A 14,228-nucleotide genomic window follows, 5' to 3' on the forward strand; every position below is an offset into this window, starting at 1 on the left:
AAGCTCCTCTGCCACAGAAGGCTCTTCCATACATTGGGGAGGTGTGACCTCCGCCCAGAAAAGGCTTTGTTTCTGAGCTCAGGGAGCGAAGGCTCCCAACCCAGGGGTCCGGAAACATGTCTTGTGATGGCGGCTGGTCGTTTTTCAGGGGGCATTTCTAAGATTTATTTTTTTAACAGATTTTATAAATCAAAAACAATTAGCTATTAGCAACGTACAGGCATCATACAGAAACAGTTATAACGTTCCAGACATTACCACATGTTCTACATAGAACTCAGCCTCTATGCTACCTCCTGACTTCCTTCTTCTAACGCCGCTTCTGGTTGCTTATGTGCAAAGTGTCATTTGGGTGTTTCTTCCCATCATTAGAAAAGTTTCTGGGGCTACACGTTCATGCTTTCCACTTGGTGATAATTTTTTCCCATTTATGCTTATGTAACAAGTGCATGCACACCTTGTAGTTGTGTTGCCATGTAGTACATTACCATGTCTGGAAGTACCAGTCCTCTTCTCCATGCAGGCAACCACTACTGTATCAAAAAAAGTTATGAACGTAGATCGGACTCGAATAAAACTGAGGACCGCTCTGCTACCTGGGACTCTTAGCTCAGTTTCAGAGGTAAGGGCATGCCAGCTCGATACAGCAGCTGCACTCCTCATTTAGGGGATTTATCATTCTATCACCACCTCCTCCATTAACTGCCAGTTGAGGCTTCTTACCGGTCAAACTATATTTGTAGCTTCTATTAAGTTACCTAGAAGTGTGAGTGAGATGCAGGCCCTTAGTTCTAAGCATCCCTTCACATCCTTCCATGCAGATAAGATGATGGTTGGGACCAGAGCTGCTTTTTTGCCTAAGGTGGTCACTCCGTTCCTCTTGGGACAATCCATTACCTTACCTACTTTTTACCTTCCCCTACATCCTTCAAAGGAGGGGGAGGGACTTCATTGTTTGGACCCCAAGAGGGCTGTGAGTTTCTACATGGACAGAACCCGCGAGTTCAGATTGGACGAGCAGCTGTTAGTTGGATATGTGGGCAAGATGAAGGGGAAAGCAGTCCACTAGAGAGCTGGTGATCTTGGATAATCCTGATCATTAAGTTCTGTAGTAGGGGTATCTCTGTGTATAGTCATAATCTAGTGAATAGTCCCGCCCATGTGCGTGGACCCCGAAGCAATCAAAAATAATCTCTTAAAGTGTCGGAAAAATGCAGAACTGCACAGACACTTAAGAGAGAATTAAAGACAGATAATGCAGCTTATAAAACCAGGCTACACTGTCCAGTACTTCAACTAGAAATTCCACCAAAAATCCACAAACAGCAAAGCCTGTCCAGATTTCCCTTGCCTCAACAGCAAGAACCCCTCTAGAATGATAGAGAGGAAGACCTGGACAGACAAGCCCCATAGGCTGCCATTATGTTGCTCAGAATAGGATACTGTGCCTTTAAGAGAACTTTCCAGAACTTCACAGTGTCCCAGAATGCACTGCAGGTCCCTTTTTACTTTCAGTTCTTTTTTCCGGCTCCTGCAAGCAGGACCCTGGAGCATTGAGCTCTCCCTTTTCAAGGGTTTATTGGTGATTTTTCACTTTTGTTTCTAGTTGAGTGCTTTCTAAAGTACTTTGGTGCCTTTCTTCTTGTTTATTGCACCCTTTTGATGTCAAATATGCCTGTATTATTTGACAAATGTCCGGAGTGCTCCAGGAAGAAGGCCAAATCAGATCCCCATGAGGTGTGTATCCTCTGCCTTCCTTCTTCCCATGTCCCAGAGGAGTGTGTGATTTGTCAGGGCTTCTCTGGCAGGACCCTGAAGGACAGAGGCGGACGAGGTCGCCGTCGAGGCGGACGAGGTCGCCGTCGAGGCGGACGAGGTCGCCGTCGAGGCGGACGAGGTCGCCGTCGAGGCTAATTTATATTGTAAAAAACAAGGGTCCTTAGAGCAAACAACAGATGAAAAGAAACAATAAATATATACCAAATGGAAATATATTGTTAGGGGAAATGTCCAGCCGGACAGTTAACAGGCAATAACAGGACATCTGAGTAGAATAAAACATAAACCAGACAATCTAAAATATACACATATGCAAGAGAAAAGTAACAATTTATGCATTTAGTGTAATTTTGTCAATAAAACATAAACCAGACAATCTAAAATATACACATATGCAAGAGAAAAGTAACAATTTATGCATTTAGTGTAATTTTGTCAGGGAAATAAAACTGTCCGGCTGGACATTTCCCCTAACAATATATTTCCATTTGGTATATATTTATTGTTTCTTTTCATCTGTTGTTTGCTCTAAGGACCCTTGTTTTTTACAATATAGTACCTACCCATGGTCCTTAGCTTATTGCGCCTTGGGTGCCCTTGTCCCTCCTAAATAGCCGTCGAGGCTAAGGCACTCGCCGTCGAGGGAGAGACGGTAGACACTGAGGAGAAGACGCTCGCCGTCGAGGGGCCAACGCTCGCCGCCCGGTCGCCGTTCTTAGACGCCGAAGAGACATGGAAGGAGGTCTTGCACCATGGGAGGCTCTCCAACGTCCCAGGCTGGAAATGAAGGCGGATCACCAGGTTGGGTGTACTCCGTGGTGTATACCCCGTCACAGAGGCCGGTTACACCCCCGCCTCCATTACCGAGGGGGCTCACTCCGAGGGCCCCTACTCCTTCTCCTCTATCACCACTTCCTCAACCTATACCTCGACCTCAGCTGCCAGCAGACAAACCGCCTCTGGTCCCTCCGAGGTCGGTTTCACTGCCCAGACTTCCGACCCCTCCCAAGGGGACCCCTAAGCCGAAGGCCCCGGCCAAACCAAAGTCGCCCGCTCCGGTGGAACCGGCGGATCGACAGAAGCAAAGGAAGTCACTATCACTCTCCGGACGGAGAGGGAGATCGAGGAGTCGGTGTAGATCCCCCACCAGGTCAAGACGTCGCCATAGGAGGTGTGGATCTAGGTCCCGCACGGACTCGACCAGGACCTATTCACCGACTTTGTCGGAATCCCCAGGGACAAGGGTGTCTCCGGTGGACGACATCAGCACGTTCCAGGATGTTCTCCTGAGGGGGGCGGCAAAATTGGGAATCACGGTGACGGCTCCAACACCCACGACGCCCGTGATATTTGAGACGCTTCACAAGAAGCATTTGTCACGCCCTCTACTGCCACTAGTGCCTGGTTTGGTAGAGCCTGCGGAGGAGCTGTTCCTAACGCCAGCGGTGGTGAAAACCGCTCCCTCCCGACTTCTGAAGAAGTACAGGGCCCCGGATTCGGACCCGGCTTTTCTGCGGATAGATCCGGTGCCCGACTCTGTTATAGTGACGGCGGCCAGGAAGTTACATTCTACCTCCCCATCCTCAACCGTACTGCCTGATAAGGAGAGCCGATGGATCGACTCAGCTGGTAGGAAAGCTTGTGGGATTGCATCCACGGCCATGAAGGCGTCCAGCGATGCGGCGTTGCTAGGGCGCTATGACCGTGCCCTGTGGGACTCCCTGCAACAGTTCACGGAACTTCTGCCACGAGACAAGAGGGAGGACTTCCAAGAGATACTCAAGGAGGGGATGCTGGTTTCAAACCAGCTCTTCAGTGCGGCTCTGGATGTCTCTCTCTTGGCTGCCCATGGGTACTGTCATGGGATCAACCAGCGGTGCCATGCTTGGCTCAGGCTCACATCACTCAAGCCGGAGGCCGGCAGCGGGTGGTCAATCTGCCCTTTTCCGGGGAAACTCAGTTCGGAAAGCATGCTGATAATGAGATGGCCCGCATGAAGGCGGAGGCAGAGACCCTGACGGCTGTGGGCTTGGAGAAGCCCAAAGAAAAGAAGTCCTACTGCCCGTTCCAGAGACGGTTCGGTGCTCAGGGAAGAGGACGAGGGCAGCCTTCGGGACAGCAGCAGTTCCGGAGACCCTTCCAGAAGCGCCAGAAAGGTAGAGGGGGACAGCAGTCCTCTACAGCGAACAAGGGCCCGACCGGGTCGCGACCCTGAGCTGTTACTTCCCCTTCATCCGTTACCCGCTCAGGTGGGGGGGTAGCTTTCAATTTTTTCTGGCAGAGTGGAGAAAAATTACTCGGGACAAGTGGGTGCTGAATATTGTTTGCAATGGATACAGTCTTCGGTTCACCAGCCCGCCTCAATCAATTTCTCCGGTCAGCTCGCAGTTTCAACTGCGCGAGCTCCAGGCGGAGGCCAATATCCTGTTAAGGAAAAGGGCGATAGAAGACGTACCTCTGTCTCAGAGAGGAAGAGGTCTGTACTCCCGGTTCTTCCTGGTTTGCAAGAAGGACCAGAACGAGTTCAGGCCCATTCTGGACTTGCGACAGGCAAACAAGTGGATTCGCAGAGAAAAGTTTTGCATGCTGTCGTTGCATCAGATTTATCCTCAGTTGCAACAGGGAGACTGGCTATGTGCAATAGACCTAAAGGATGCATACTTCCATGTGCCCATTGCACACAAACACAGGAAGTTCCTGCGATTTTCAAGTCTGCACCAATCATTATCAGTACACAGTACTGCCATTCGGGCTGAAGTCTGCGCCCAGAACATTCTCGAAGTGCATGGCAGTGGTAGCCGCACACCTAAGGAAGAACAAGGTGTTTGTCTACCCGTACCTGGACGTTTGGTTGATCAAGGCCTCCTCCATCTCAGAAGCTCAGGCACACTTCCAGAAGACGTGCGTTCCCTTGAATAAGCTGGGGTTGCACATCAACATGTCCAAGTCTGTCCGACTCCGGTCCAGTGCATTCAGTACTTGGGAGCCACCATCAATACGCTGTCAGCAAGAGTGTCTCCTTCGGAGGAGCGAAGATAATCACTCCTTCGGAAGGCTCAGGCTCTTATGACCACTCCATCTACAACAGTGAGGACGGTGTCTTCTCTACTGGGATCGATGGCCTCTTGTGTCTTCCTAACGCCACACGCACGACTGCACTGCTGCAGGAGTGCTTGGAGGATCAGTGGGATCAGGGTCTTGGGACGACAAGATACGACTGTCTCTGCATGCTCTTCAGTCTCTGAAGTGGTGGTGTTCAGAGGAGAATCTCCTCAGAGGGGTTCCCTTCCACAAGGACATTCCCACTCAGACTATCGTGACTGATCCTTCTCTCCAGGGCTGGGGAGCGCACGCCAGAGACTTACAGATTCAAGGAATGTGGTCACCGACTGAGTCCACGTATCACATCAACTTCCTGGAACTCAGAGCTGTTCACTTGGCACTGAAGGCCTTTCATCCATCCTTCCAGACCAACTCTGCTTGTACAGACGGACAATACGACCACGATGTATTACCTCAACAAGCAGGGGGGCTCGAGATCACGCACTCTGTCGCAGGAGGCGCAGGCGATCTAGCGATGGCTTCTGGCAAAAGGACTGACTATAACTGCTACCCATCTACCAGGTGTGCAGAATGTTTAGGCGGACGCACTGAGCAGACTGATTCAGGAAAACCACGAATGGGTCATAAACAACAAAGTACTAGGAGAAGTCTTCGCAAAGTGGGGGACTCCAGACCTAGATCTGTTCGCCACCGCCGAAAACAGCAAATGCCGAGACTTCGCCTCCAGGTACTACCAGCAGGGGACGCTGGGGAATGTGCTATGGATCAACTGGTCGAACAGCTTTCTGTACGCTTTTCCACCCATTCCCCTGATTCCGACGGTGCTCATAAAGCTGTCCCAGTCCAGGGCACAGATGATCCTGATTGCCCCGGAATTGCCCAGGCAGTGGTGGTTCACGGACCTGCTTCACCAGTCTCTCCTTCCTCACATACGGCTGCCATGCAGGCCGAACCTTCTCACGAAGCTCGGGGGCAGATGTTGCACCCCAACCTCTCGTCTTTGAGTTTGGCGGCATGGCTCCTGAGATAGTGCAATATGGCCATTTGAATCTACCTGAAGATTGCATGGACATACTGAAGGAGGCTAAGCGACCTTCCACTCGGACTTCCTATGCTTACAAGTGGAAGAGGTTCTGTATCTTGTGCAAGTCCAAGAACTATGACCCGACGATATGCAAGGAAGTCGTCATCCTTCCTTACCTTCTACATTTGGTGCAGTCTGGCCTTAATGTTCATTCCATTAAGGTTCATCTCGCTACATTGACTGCCTACAGGAAATGCCCTTCACAGACTTAATTCTTCCAGGTCCCTGTGATCAAAGATTTCTTGGAAGGCTTGAAGAAAGTATTCCCTCCTTTCCCCTTCATGGCAATTGAATGTGGTGCTGTCCAGATTGATGAAGGAGCCTTTTGAACCTATTCATAAGGCTTCGTTGCAGCACCTGTCCTGGAAGGCGGCGTTCCTTGTGGCCATTACATAGGCCCGCAGGGTGAGTGAAATTCAGGCGTTGTGTTGCCAAGAACCTTATACTGTATTTCATGCTGCTAAGGTTGTTATGCGTACTCACCCTAAATTTCTTCCCAAAGTTATTTCTGATTTTCATGTCAACCAGACCATAACTTTACCTACGTTTTTTCAGAATCCTTCATCTCCAGCGGAAAGGTCTTTACATTCCCTGGATGTTAGGAGGGTGTTGAAATTTTATCTGGATAAGACCAAAGATATTCGTAGGTCAGACCAATTGTTTATCAATTATGGATCAGTCAGGACGGGTCTTGCTATCTCTAAACCAGAGGTCTCCAACCAGTAGCTCGGGAGCTACTGGTAGCTCACCAGCACCTTCAAAGTAGCTCTCAGAGGTGAAGCCAAACCAAACCAATCTCAGAGATTCTGTGTATATTAAAGAAGGCAGCACTGCTTATTTCACTACAGCCAAATCAATGGCAGGGCCTGTTGATACCACTCAAACACACACACTGTGGTGGCCTATCAATCAATCAATGAGGGATGTATAGAGCGCACTACTCGCCTATGAGGGTCTCCAGGCGCTGGGGGAGTGTGGTGGGGGGGGGGGATTTGTGCAGCTTTGGTCATTCAAAAAGCCATGTCACATGGCTCTTTCTGAATTCTTTCAGTGTGGGACCTCATCTGATGTGGAGGGGGAGTTAATTCCAGGTCTTTGCCATGATGTAGGAGAAGGATGTGCCTCCTGTCTGGTTCTGAGGATGTATAGTATTTCGGCCAAGGCCTGGTCAGCGGAGTGGAGGTTTCTTTTGAGGGTGTAGAAGGAGATGAAGGTATTCGGGTCTGGTGTTGTGGAGGGCTTTATTGGTGTGTGTAAGCAGCTTGAAGGTCACTCTTGTTTCAACGGGGAGCAAGTGGAGTACTCGTTTATGCTGGGTAAGGTGGTCTTGTCGAGGGATGCTGAGGAGGAGTCTTGCTGCTGCGTTCTGGACAGTCTGAAGTTTGTGGAGTAGCGATTTGTTGATTGCGGCATGGAGGGCGTTCTCGTAGTCCAGCCTGCTGGTGATGAGTGCATGGGTGACGATCTTCCTTGATTAGGGGGGTGGGTCCATTTGAAGGTCTTTCTGAGTATGTGGAGGATGTTGAGGCATGTGGAAGCTGCAGCGTTGGCCTATGGGTCTGCCACATGAAACATGTTTATCCACTTTAAATCTGAGTTGGGGAGACTTACTGCTATGGTAATACCTTTTGTGGCACTTCGTGTGATGATTTGGCTTTTACTTGATTACAAGCATTTAATATTGATAAACGTTTTCCTAGCATTCTGCTGATAACGTCACCTGGAATTTTTGGGTGGTTACTACTGATAATTGTGCTTAGGGTGGTCATAGTGTAATGTTAACACATATCATCAGCATTTGATAGTGATAAAATATGGTAGTAGCTCAGCAGGACTTTCCTTGAGCAGAATTAGCTCTCACTACAGAAAAGGTTGGAGACCCCTGCTCTAAACAGTCCATCTCTAGGTGGATTGTGTCCTGCATACAGCTGTGTTACCAAAAGGCTAATTAGACCTTAGGGGGTAAACCTAAGGCTCATTCCACCAGGGGCAAAGCTGCCACGACGGCTTTGCTCCGTAATGTTCCAATTGCAGAAATCTGCAAGGCGGCCACTTGGAAGTCGGTCCATACCTTTGCTAAGCATTACTGCCTGGACACTGATGCCAGGGCAGACGCTCAGGTTGGGCAGGCTTCGCTGCGAAATCTGTTCGCACAATAGTGGTGTTAATTCTCGTTCACCGCCGCCGCTTTGGTGTGGGGATGGGCTTGCCATTCTATTCACTAGATTATGACTATACACAGAGATTCCCTACTACAGAAGGAGTAGTTTCTGTCCTGTAACTCCAGTTCTGTAGTAGGGGTATCTCTGTTCTAGTCATAAGCGCCCGCCCTCCTTCCCGGTGGAGAGAGATATTCATGTAAGGAATGCTACAGGTCTGGCATGTTACGCCTTCATAAAGAACTGAAAGTAAAAGGGACCTGCAGTGCATTCTGGGATACTGTGAAGTTCTGGAAAGTTCTCTTATAGGCACAGTGTCCTATTCTGAGCCACATAATGAGAGCCTATGGGGCTTGTCTGTCCAGGTCTTCCTCTCGATCATTCTAGATGGGTTCTTGCTGTTGAGGCAAGGGAAATCTGGACAGGCTTTGCTGTTTGTGGATTTTTGGTGGAATTTGTAGTTGAAGTACTGGACAGTGTAGCCTGGTTTTATAGGCTGCATTATCTGTCTTTAATTCTCTTAAGTGTCTGTGCAGTTCTGCATTTTTTTCGACACTTTAAGAGGTTATTTTTGATTGCTCCGGGGTCCACGCACATGGGCGGGACTATTCACTAAATTATGACTATAACAGAGATACCCCTACTACAGAACTGGAGTTAGAGGACAAACTACTCCATCTGCTACGCCATGGCTAAGAAAGAGCCACCTGAAGGGATTAGAACTCATTCTACCAGAGCTAAATCTTCAACTTCTACTTTGTCTAGAAGTCTTCCCGTGATTATCTGCAATGCGGCAACTTGGGCCTCCACACTTTTGCAATGCATTATAGATAGGATTCGGAAGTGAGGAGGTCCTCTGGGATTGCTTGGATATTCTGTTCAAAAGGTGAGGAATCCACAGGCAGATTTATCCATCGGAAGAGAAATTTACTTACCTTCGGTAACTCTTTTTCTGGTGGATGAAGTATCTGCCTGTGAATTCCTCACTGACCCACCTGCTTCCCTGTTGCCTGTCTGCTTATACCGAAAATACGTGTGTATATATTTTATATAATGTTTCTTATGAGTTTTTCTTTATAACTCATGACTATGCTATTGACTTGGCAATGCAATTGCTTGTGGTCATTTCATTAATGTTGGTTCACTCGTTCGCTCGAAGGCACAGAATAAAATGGGCAGAAACTTATGTCAGTACACCAAGAAGGTCGTCTTATGACCTCAATGACGTCACACGGAGTCGTGATATTATGACGTATTTGTCGACGTGGGAGAGCTATGGAGAAATGTTTCTGTGGAATGCTGCGCATGGGGTATATTCAAAAGGTGAGGCATCCACAGTCAGATACTGTATATACCAGATAAAGTGTTACCCAAGGTAAGTAACTTGTTCATCTTATTAGCTGTAATGGGGGTTGGCAATCATGGTTTTCTTATTCATGCCAGAAGACAGCCTATTTGTACTCCACTATTGCTGGAAGGAGTAAGGAAAATTGTTATGGAGGGCGAATTTAACAGAACAGGTGAGAGTTTGTTGAATCCTGAACCTGGGTCTAATACTGTGAACTATCAATTTTCTGTTAATTAAATAGTATTTGTTTGTTTTCCTCCATGTACCTTTACTAATACTTTTCTTTTTTTCTATAGTTTATACAATCATATCCAAGTTTCTAGTAATTTAATGTCTGGCTGCGATTACTCACTCTTCAAGGTATGTATGTTAAATGCTATTACAAAAGAAGCTCTATTAAAGTATGTTCCACCTACTGCACACTGATTAAAGTTATTTTATTTCAAATGGGTTTTCTTGTGTGTTAAGACTATGGAGGCATATATCTTTTTGTTTTGTAATTGCAGCATTTCACATTGTTTATACAGGACTCTTAGTTCTTAATGTATATTTCTTTATGTGTTGAAGTAGCCTTGGCTATGGGTTTCCTTTTGTGATTATTGCCTCTTGCCACAATAAATCTGCTCACAGCTGTTTTAACATGCCCACCAGATTGTCTTACTGGTATTCCACTGATTTAGATTGTCAACCAACAGATACATGAAGTGTCTAGCATAGTTTATTACTTTAATGTGGATTGAAAGTTTCTGAAAATATTAAGGAGTATTTTATCTCCTCAACCTTGTTAGTGGGAAATGTCAAATAACTGACCTAAACGATGATCAAGTATTTCATAATGGGTCTCGCTGCCCTTCTAGATGCATTAGCTCTACATTCAGACTAGTATTGCTGTGTGCAGTTAGTTGCTTTTTCTGCACAGTAGGACCTTGATTGATGGTCAAAAATACTAGAATGTTTTGGTCTCCGATCCCCGAATACAATCCAATATAAATGTTTCAGGAAGTGTACCTCCTGCTGCATTTTTCCTTAGAAAAGCTATCATAATCATCATAGCCTCAGACTACTTTTTGTGTAATGTTTTAACGTTTTGTTTTCCAGGTAAATAGATTGTGAACATCAATACTGCAGACTAAGGAATTCAATCATTAATGCACATGTTGGTGGAAAATTCTGCCATTTTGGTTGTCCTGGTGACACACCTGAAGCCTTTGTTTTTCGCCTCCTGTGTGCTGTCCCTTGAAGCCCACATTCCACCGGTGTGCATTCTGCAACTGGTGTTCTTTTTCTGTCTGAAAAACCTGCCTATTGCAGACTCCAATTTAAGGAAAAATGAATTAAAGACCAATAACATCACGGATCGATTTAAAATAATTGTAGTAGAATCATTTTGACGATATTAAGTTGCCTAACAAGCCTGTTGGGTAGATGATGCAAATTGTGTACAAGGGTCAGGCAATTGTTACTTGAGCTTGATCTCTCCGTCCTCCTAGTAATCTTGATCCTTGGATAGAACACCTCTTTCACAATGCAGTCAATGGTTATATCGGTTCTATACTTTATTTTAACCGTAGACTTGGATATATTAAAATAACCGGACATCACAGCAATTGATTTTGAGGCCTCTACCAGATTTGGAGAATATAAATATCTGTGTGTGTATATATATGTGTGTGTGTGTATATATATATATATATATATATATATATATATATATATATATATATATATATATATAATATTTATTTATTTTAAACAAAAGGATGCCGCAATCCAGAATATCGTAGTTGTCATTAATTTATTAACACCAACACGTTTCAACACAACGTGTTGGTTTTAGTGGTGTTAATAAATTCATGACCACTATGATAACCTGAAGTGCTGCATCCTTTTGTTTAATGGTAATTACTACTGGCCTGATTCCACCCGTTGTTGCCTGTACAGGCTTGAAGCGCGTTGGGAGCTGGAATTTCTCTGGTTTGAGATATATATATCCTAAGTGTACAGTTTACTTGTAACCATCTAATGTCATGGGTCTGATTAATAGTGTCTCTCGACAATGTAGACTTAAAAAAAAAAAAAATCCAACAGGATTGCATCTATTTCTTTCCCACTAGGAAAATCCATTAATGGGAGTCAAAAAGTCATCAAGCCGCGCAGTTCAAACTACCTAGCCATCTTTAGGGTTAGGGTATCTATCTTAATCTGCCACTGGTAGTTCTGTCTCCGCTATTGTAGAATTAATATCTTCACAAACAATTTCTGATGGGAAGACTGATATTGAGCCACCTTATCTGCTGCTTGAGAAAAAAGCTTTCACTTGTCACCCTTGATTGTTTTTAATCTTACACAAGTTTCTGTCCTAAGATTTATAAGACAATATGCATCCTATTACTCATCCATATTTTTGTACCATTTTCTCCTTTGATATAAGTTGCAACTACCTTTTCCTTTGTAAATCTAAATGAACATCCTCTTCCTTTTGAGAGCTGTAGATGGATGTTATTTTTGCAGTGTGAATCCTTTCTGGCTTCATGTGCTGTGCATTATTCGGACATCTACCGGTTGGGTCTGGAATGGTCTCCATTTTCTTCTTTCAAAACTGTTTTTATTGGTTTTAAGTTGCAATATATATTTGGAAAATATCTGGCACAATCCATTACAAAAGTACACAGCACAGATTGCAGTATATCATTACTTGGGATTGACCACAATATAATAGTATTCTTATCGCCCACAGTGTAAATACTATAAACTCTATCCCTAAACTGGGCTAGAAAAATCATACATTTTTACTAGACCTGCAGGTCTATTAACTTGAATAATCTACTAGACCCAACTGTAATGTACTTGACCTGAGAACATATCTCAAATTGTGTGATCCTAGGCAAATATTTTGCCTTATGGAGCCGCCTTTTTCTTTATTATCACATAAGAGCACCTTCAAATATGCAAGTTCACTATTGCTGCTGTACAAAAAAAACTTTATTTACTAGATTAAATGTTTGCTCCATGTAGAACAAGAATCAAGCCCACACATGATCCCTGGCTTGCCATTTTGGGCAAGATGTACAACTGTTTTTTACTGTCACAAATGGGAAATCAGACCGTTTTTCGACTGCAAAAAAGGTTGGTGGTATGTACCAGTGCTGTTTTGTGAGAAGGAGACTTGCAAAATATTGTTTGCAGTTGGTATTTGGAAGGGTCCTGCCAAGGGCGTCCCTTCCTAATAGCGAGTCAGGATGATATGTGCCATTGTTTTGCGATCGCAAAACACTCAGAAGTTTATGAATGTTTGTATGTGAATGTGTACGATAATATTTTTATGAGTTAGCAGTAGTCCCAGGGACCACTGCTTTCCATTAAAAAGTAAAATGTCGAGAGGGTCTAGTCTCATATGGATAGAGCGGTGGCCTGCTGAGCCATCTGGGATCTTGCATGGCTTTCAGGGGAGGCCCGTCAGCACAGCACTTATATGGCCATACCGACAAAAACTGTGCTGGATATTTGGGACCAGCTGGCGCTCACCAGGAGCCTCACTTCCTTTCTGTTGCCTCACACTCCCATTGCGCGCATCTCACATTTTCCACCTTCCCTACGTCCACTCTCCTTCCTGGCCTGGTCAGAAGGGGAGTGCCAGACACTCCGGGACCTTTTCGAGGGAGACACTTTTAAATCCTTCGCACAATACAAACGGAATTTCCTTCTCTCCAACGGGGCTAGTTTCCAATATATCCAACTTTGACACTGTGTATAGGCGTCATCTTCTACTCTGGGAGCCACTCGTCCTTTCACCCCCTTCGAATGGCTGGTGCGGTCATACGATGAATCCAGGTTCTGATATCTCTCATATATCAAGTCCTTCAACATGCCACTCAACCTACTCCTCATACATGTCAGTCACAATGGCAGTCCGGCACCCCTGATGAAATCGCACCTAAAAAATGGGAGCTATTGTGGCGCGATATCCCAAGAGTTTTCCACAGCATTTCTCAGAGGGACTCTACATATAAAGTCATGACACAATGGTATTACTCTCCCCATAAATTGCACAACATGTTCGCTAATTCCTCCCCTGTTTGCTGGTGCTGTTTGAGCGCTACTGGGGGATTTTCTCTACATTTGGTGGCATAGCCCACTATTGACCATTTACTGGAAAGAGGTCCTTAGTCACATTAAACGGGTGATTGGCTACCCACTACCCGAACCCCCAACCACTCTCTTCTTGGGCCTCAGACCTACGAACCTACTTGCCATGACGCACAAACACTGGCACCTAGTCCTACACATGCTTGGCGCTGCTAAACAAACAATATCATTATACTGGAAGAAGGCTGAAGAATCTCCAGTTACTGTTTGGTTCACCTGCTTGTGGCATACCATGGCAATGGAGTTACTCACTGCGCGGCTTCAGCTCTGTGACACCAAATTCACAAAAACTTGGCAACCATTGGTAGATTATTTTTGCAAGCTCGACTATGCCCATCACCAGCCCCCAAGGCTGCGGGTTTTATTCCTCTTTGAGAACAACATATTCCCGTCTGACGTGGACAGACTCTGGGGGCCCATGCAGGGGGATGCTTAATCTCCCCCTGCATGGTTCTGGTCCTGTGCGTTGACATCTGAAAGAGACACGTTAGTGATAGATTCCTTACCTTAGAATAACCCCAGGCGTCAGGCTGGACCTGGAAAAGTTTTCTGCTTAGCAGTACCTCTGCACGCCAGTAGGTGGCGTCCTGCAGCTCCGCGTCAATCACTGGGGTCGTAGGCGCCGAGATGACATCGCGGAGAATACTTA

General features: G+C 45.9%; 2 protein-coding genes across 2 annotated transcripts in view; both read left to right on the forward strand.

The window, feature by feature from the left end:
- The window catches only part of LOC147728074 (uncharacterized), a 755,421-nt gene that overhangs the window by 177,519 nt on the left and 563,674 nt on the right, over positions 1-14,228 (forward strand). The window lies entirely within an intron of this gene.
- EIF4E (eukaryotic translation initiation factor 4E) overlaps positions 1-14,228 on the forward strand; it is a 262,166-nt gene that overhangs the window by 102,204 nt on the left and 145,734 nt on the right. The window contains exon 4 of the mRNA XM_086961961.1: positions 9,730-9,793. Coding sequence (XP_086818087.1) covers positions 9,730-9,793 — 64 coding nt within the window. The remainder of the gene's footprint in view (positions 1-9,729; positions 9,794-14,228) is intronic.

Source organism: Lissotriton vulgaris, chromosome 3_1, assembly GCF_964263255.1.
Source record: "Lissotriton vulgaris chromosome 3_1, aLisVul1.2, whole genome shotgun sequence".
Lineage (NCBI taxonomy): Eukaryota > Metazoa > Chordata > Amphibia > Caudata > Salamandridae > Lissotriton > Lissotriton vulgaris.